Source organism: Macadamia integrifolia, chromosome 10 (assembly GCF_013358625.1).
Source record: "Macadamia integrifolia cultivar HAES 741 chromosome 10, SCU_Mint_v3, whole genome shotgun sequence".
NCBI classification, from domain to species: domain Eukaryota; kingdom Viridiplantae; phylum Streptophyta; class Magnoliopsida; order Proteales; family Proteaceae; genus Macadamia; species Macadamia integrifolia.
The window spans coordinates 1528779-1535666 of NC_056566.1; the positions used below are offsets into that span (position 1 = coordinate 1528779).

The 6888-nt window shown below is 37.0% G+C and overlaps 1 protein-coding gene across 1 annotated transcript in view; it reads left to right on the forward strand.

Moving 5' to 3' along the window:
* The window catches only part of LOC122090531, a 9363-nt gene extending 3008 nt beyond the window's left edge, over positions 1 to 6355 (forward strand). The window contains exons 3-6 of the mRNA XM_042660163.1: positions 4185 to 4294; positions 4405 to 4561; positions 5349 to 5441; positions 6022 to 6355. Of these exons, the coding sequence (XP_042516097.1) occupies positions 4185 to 4294; positions 4405 to 4561; positions 5349 to 5441; positions 6022 to 6171 (510 nt within the window). The 3' untranslated portion in view covers positions 6172 to 6355. The remainder of the gene's footprint in view (positions 1 to 4184; positions 4295 to 4404; positions 4562 to 5348; positions 5442 to 6021) is intronic.
* Positions 6356 to 6888: the final 533 nt, after the last annotated feature.

Genomic DNA, 6888 nt, shown 5'->3' on the forward strand with positions numbered 1-6888 from the left:
ATGTAATACTGAAATTGAGGAAGCTCAAAACAGTACCAGGGTAGGATCTTTTCTCAGAGAATAGGGAATTCTAGATATGGAGAATAGGATATTGCTAAAACTTGTTGAAAGATGAAAAAAAGATGGAACAATAAACAATAATATAACACCCGGGCTTCACACCGCAAGGTGGATCGACTGGATCAAACACCAACCTACCTTGATCAAACACAAGGGATTTCTTGATCAAACACAAGAGATTCTTGATCAAACACAAGAAGAGAGTTGTATAAGCAAACTTTGATTTCAAATTCTGAGTTGTCTTTGAATGCTTACAATTGATCCCTATTTATAGGACCAACTCAACAAAACATTACATACCCAACTTCCAACTAACATTAGTAGAAAGTCTTCACTTATTAAAGTTGGGGTAGGAAAGTCTTCACCTTCCAACTACTAAAGTTGGAAAAATCTTCACCTACCAACTACCAAAAGTAGAAAAATCCTCACCTCTTAAAGTTACAATGGAAAAGTCATCCCCCAACTACCAAAGGTGGAAAAGTCTTCATCCCCCACCTACCAAAGGTGGAAAATCTTCATCCCCCACCTACCAAAGGTGGAAAAGTCTTCATCCCCCAACTACCAAAGGTGGAAAAATCTTCATCCCCCACCTACCAAAGGTGGAAAAGTCTTCACCCATCATCACTTACAAAAGTGAATTGATCCCCCCATTTAGAAAAGTAAAAAGTAAAAGTAAAAGTAAAAGTAACTTCTAACCACTTAAATTGAACCGATATTGGACCAACATGGACCATGGTTCAATTGGAACTAAACTAAGACATAAAACATGAAAAAACTAAGTATGAAATTAATAAGCATCAACAAGGTAAGGCCACATGCTAGTTACTCTTGTTGGCCTTCTTCCTACGGATGTAGGTCTTCAGATCTGCATCAGTTATTCCTAAGAAAACAAGTCCATTTTGGTGATAAATCTGCATCAGCAAGCTTTATAATAAATGCCATATCTCGTACGATATGGGTCAAAATTTTGGCTTATGTTGCTAGCTTCGACAGGAGACTTTGGGAAAACTGTGATATTTGTGATTTTTTGCGAAATCACTCCCGTACAAGCGTGTAACAAGTTGTTGGGCAGTAAAGGAATTCATTGGAAGTGGCAATTTGCTGCTTTGTTGGAACAATTGTGCAAGACTCAATTGGAAGCTTGGCTTGCTTGTATTCTTGACTCCCTTTTTTTTTTACTCTTTGTAATGACATGTATGATGTATAACATATGATGATTTGATAATTATGAAATGGTTTATAATTTTATTTCTACTGATTCCTATTGCATATTTAAGTTATTGTAATAGAATTACATGTGTCCTAGTACTAACTTATGTGTGGAGTAGGCCATATAAGATAATGTATACAGCAGCATAGAGCATCAGACTAGGGTCCGAAGTCCAACATTTTGGGTTGTTGTTATTATTATTTAAATCTAAGGTTTCCACTATGTTTAGAGGGCCTAAATGGGCTTTCCTAGAAAGTTTCAGGGCCTAATTTGGCCATTTGGGTCTCCAAACCCTCTATCGAAACTTGCAGCCGAAACCTGGAAGGTTTTGATCGAAGTTATGGTGTTTTGCGAAATATTTTGGTTTTGAGTTTGGTCGAAACCAGGCTTGAAACCGAAATCTTGAACTATTGCCATATCTTTTTCTCAACTATTTAAGGTTGGAGCTTCTAGAAAACCTCTTTTTTACAGAGTGCACACAACTTAGAAATATTTTAGATGATTAATCCTCTTAATATTGCTGTTCGAAAACTTTAATCGTATTTTGTGTTCCTCTTTATGAAAAGTATTTAATGTGTGTGTTTTTGTCTTATCTCAAATATCTTATTTTGATAACAAAAATTTAGGACAGTTTTGGTGAAAGGTGGTTTGAAGCTAGTGTAAAGAACCAACTGAGGGAATAGGTATTGGCAATGCTGTAATTAATTTAGTTTAAATTTCCATTAAATAGGTGGTCAATCAAACCGTTGAATTTTCAATTTAACAAGGACACTCTGTGGTTTATTTGAAGGGGAAGATTAAGAAAATAAGATCAGAATGGAACAATAAGGTAATTGGTGATGGATGACTAAAGGTCACTGGTATATATATATATATATATATATAGCTGGTCTGAGAAATACAGCAAAGAATTAGGCTTCCAAGAGAGGTTGAGGTTGGTTGAAGTTGGGGATTAGAGGTTGGAAAGATGAAAATTAGATTTGGGTTATGGAGTCTCCGTATCACAGAGATTAGGGACTGCCCTCATCATGGATCCAAATTACAGAATATTTCTGGTGGAAACGGCGTTCTAAGGGCTGCTGCTCTCTTTGTTTATTCTTTGTGCTAATATTCCTTAAGATCGATAGTGCTACTAGACTGTTATGTGAAGTCTGATTTCTCATATATCTGTGGAGCTGGTTTTGGTTGTTCTTTGGTTACAAGTTCCTGTTGTTGGGTCTAGTTTGATTGTTCAGATCTAGTCCTACATTAACGGTTCTTGAAGGAATTGGCATTTCCATGAATATGGCCTGCATCTATGCAGGTACAAAAACATAGCAAAGTATGTGTAACAGAAGACTCTGCATATGCTTCCTCTCTATTTCCATCATCCCTCAATCTCCTATCTCAACTGGCAGTTTCACATAATATTGACCTATAAAAGGGAAGTCAACTCTATGTGCTACACGGAATATGAAAATTGCTCTGAAATGGAGACAGTAAAGATAAATGAGCTTATATGTCAAACTCCTTACTCCTTGGTAAAAGTTATACTAGAAGATAAAAGCAGATGATTCTCTAGAAGTTGTCTCCCCTTATGTTTAAATTCTATTTCACTAGAGGCAGAAAATAACATTGCCTCTGTCTTTTTAAGAAAAAAACTAATTCTTTGAGGACTATTTAAGTTCATCATTTCCTCAATCTAGGCCATACTGAAACCTAGTAAGCAATTGAAGTCCTCAAGCTGGTAAACCAGCAAAATCCAGAAAATAGAAGCTAAAGCCGCTAGAAGACAAAAATAGGGAGATTTTGAATATCTCTCTACAGGCTCCTCAGAAACAGTCCAAACTAAGGTCAATCCTTAGTAGTATATGGATAAACAATCGATCAAAATCTGGGCTCAAACCGAGGGCTGGAACTGCCCTTTTTAGAGGAGACCGATTGGCAAAAACTGCAGAATTTTCTGGGGCAGCAGTTTAAAAATAAATACCTGGTTGTAGCAGAAATATTAGCTTGAATATAGATTGTAAAGAAGAGAAGGAAACACACTAAGAACCCTCCTGGACTTCACGCCGCAAGGAGTCACCTGGATCAGACACCAAGCCCTTCTTCCTTGATCAAACACAAAGGAATTCTCTTGCAGAGAAAGCAGCAGCAGCAGCCATATAGTTTGTCCAAATCGTGGCTCATTAAAAGAGCCATCATCTTTATTTATAACAGTGCTAGGGGTTACATAAAATAGAAACTAACTTTAATTTCCAAAAACTGAAATAGGAAACTAAAAATTAGAAACTCAACTAGTTACTAAAACTGAAAATAGAAACTTACAAAATAGAAAGTCCTTTAGTTGCTAAACTGGAAATAGAAACTAATTTATGACTGAAAATTAGAAACTAAATAACCCCATATAAAAAAGGAAACTAAAGAAAAAGGAAACAAATCACTGAATCCCGTATGCCACCTTAGAACCCCTAGTTTAGACCCATAAAAGTAGCCCAATATACTCCGAACCACATGGACTGAAGGCCCAACACGTATACAACCCAACCCTAAGCTTATTCCTAATAAAACAAGCCTAGTTTGGTGAAGAATCTGCATCAACCGTGTTTTCTGAGCATTTTTTCAGATCATTGACAGGCATATCGTTGCATGTTTTCCTGTTCATTCTCACTTAACTCCCAACGTTCCTCATGCACTATGAAAACCTGCATGGTTCCATTTGCTGAATATTTTTTATGAGTGCCAACTCCACTAAAGGACAAGTTTCATGGAAACCATGGTTACTTTTGTTTTGTGCTTATGTCCTGAAGTTGGTGTATGCAGTTTCTGTATCTTGTATAATTCATTTTCATGTCCATCGTCAGCTTAATTCCTGAACCATTTATTTTTATTTTTATTTTTTAATTTTAATTATTATAATCTGTACTGCATACAGTTACGTAGAATATGCAAAACTTCTGGTGCAAGGGTCTGCATTGAGACAGCTAATACACGGGATTCCTTCTACCGTGCCTCAGTTGAATTTGTTCTGAACGCTTGTAGCAGGTGTATAATTCTAGCTGGCATTTCATAATTTCTTCTGATTGGCAACAATTGGTTTACTTGGTGTTTAGTACTGGTTTGTTGAAGTTATGACTTCTTGAGAAATGCTGCAGTTCAATGAGCAATTCTCTAGGCCAGATTGATGAAGAGGATCCCCGTCAATTTGTTGCTGGGCTTGCTAATAACATTGGGCTGGACAGCAGCCGTGCTGCTACAATTGTGTCTGCAGCCGTTGCTGCACGCACTCGTTCACAACTTCTGCAGTCATGGGTAATGTTTCTTTCCCCAATCCTATGCTTCATCGGATTGCATTTATGCGCCACCATCATTCTCCGAATTTTACTAACTCCTGAATCTATGTTCTTGTTGACCTTCTTTAATTGCATCTTCAACAGGTGTGCTCATCTCATGTCACAAGCAATATCACTACTTCCTTTCCATTTCTTATCAAAAAGAAAAAATCTTCCTTCTCGTTGCCATAGTCATAAACTTTGTTCTTTTTTTGTGAATAAGATTCTGGGGAAATTTGTAACCCTTTCTTCTTTGGTATTTACATCCGCTGCTTCTTTTTCTTTTAACAAAGGCTTCATTTGTTTTGACGAAAAATTGATGGAAGTTAGAAGTAAAAAGGAAGATAAAGTTTTAGAGGGTGCGCTTTTGCTTATGTCCAAAACCTGTAAAACAATGTAAAGTCAATAAAATATTTATCCTCCTCTATTTTACTTCTGGGCATTTTATCAAACCGAATCTTAATAAAAATGTGTTACTTGGAAAAGGGCAACTGTAGTCTGTACCGTGTTAATACTTAATTACTTGGAACATTTTATTTTATGACTTCATGAACTTCAAATCTAAACCATGTGACTTTTGCCAAAATCTCTCATTTCTCCGAAACCAATGAAATCTACTTCTTGATAGATTGCTAACATCTACACTTAAATTATGTACTACATCGTTTTAATTTTTGAATCTCAGAAATTCATGTGATTACTTGTAACCAATTTGATTATTTTATGTGGTCATGTATTCTATCTATTTATTAATTGTGTTTTTGTAGGCGCTAGAAATGCAAGGGAAACATTCAGATGCAATGGAGGAACTATCAAAAATCTATCGTGTTCACCGGGCTTTTCCTCCTGAAGAGTCCTCGGTATGTACTTTCCTTCAGCATGATTTTGTGTTCTCTTAGTTTTATTAAGTCAAGCTAAAACATAGGACAAGTCGAGCTAATTGATGGCTCATAGCCTGTAGTGAGACTTCCAATTTGCCATGTCACTACTTTTCCAGTCAAGACCTGTTATGCGCTACAGTCCACACATACCATACACGGAAACCAGAGTTGTATCATTGAAATCTCCACCTCATTATCAGATTTGCTCTTATTGCTCCCGTCACTAACACCAGGACATCTAAGAAAATTACTTCTTTCTCAATTATATCACGTCCTGTCTGTTCGCTTACACTCACTGCTCCACTCATCCATTCAATCCTTTCTTTTCGACATCACATTCCATTACTCTCATGAGTAAACTACCCGGCTCCTTGCAAACTCTTCTGATATTTTTGGGAGACCATGAACCGCATCCCTTGGCTTTCCCTATGGGATGAAGTGGTGTTACATTACCCAAAAATAAAAAAGTGGTGTTACAAGAAGCAATGATTTATTGAGCCCTCAACTGTTTTATGATCTAATGCAATAATTATGGTGGGATTGTCATATGTCTTGACAGCCTGAGATGGAGATGGTGGCTCGAGGCCTTGAAAAGCATTTAAGAACAGATCAAAGGGAATTTTTGCTGACTCAATTTATGGAGTTGTGCGGTGTTGAGAATCAGCGAAGTGTGGCAGAAGCTCTTGGACTGGAAAGGAAGCATTTGTAATTCTTTTCATTTCCTAATGATACATGATCTAGTCAGAATAAATTCTTTTTTTCATTAGCAAAACACATTATTTTCTACATAATAGTTTAGTTGAGCTACCTTACACTGCTCCATTTTGAGCGACACTAAGAAGCACCCTTCATACTTGTTGAATTTTTACAGATGGAAAAGAATTTAGAAGCAACTGAATGTCTGATAGTAAAACATACGGTAAGCTAGCGGACAACGCCAATGGGGGCATAAGGTGAAGTATCATACAGGAGAGGTAGGGGGTCTTTTCAAAAGGAGGAAGAGAGATGAACACAATGGGTGTTAGCTTGCAATAATTAAGGCCATTTCACAAAATGGCTAGTCTGTAACAACTGTACTTAAGGGTATGAATCATGGTTTTAGGTATCGGTATTGGATTGGCTGTATTGTCTTAGTAACGGCTGAGATCGATTCCAATCCTGAGATGCGGATTGGTATTGGCTTGAGTATTGGGCGATCCAACCCGATCATTGCTGAAATTGAGGTTTTCACTTAAATAGTGAGAAATAGGGTTTTAAGTTGAAAAAAGTGTTTAGAGTCTAGACGAAGAAAACCTACGGGGTTTTGATTCCATATTTACCTTTTATAGTGGGTCTAAACGAAGAAAACCTAAGCTGTGAAACCTACGGCGAAGAAAATCACTGCCCTTACTGCAGAGGATGTCTGCAACCAAGAATCTCCATTCTC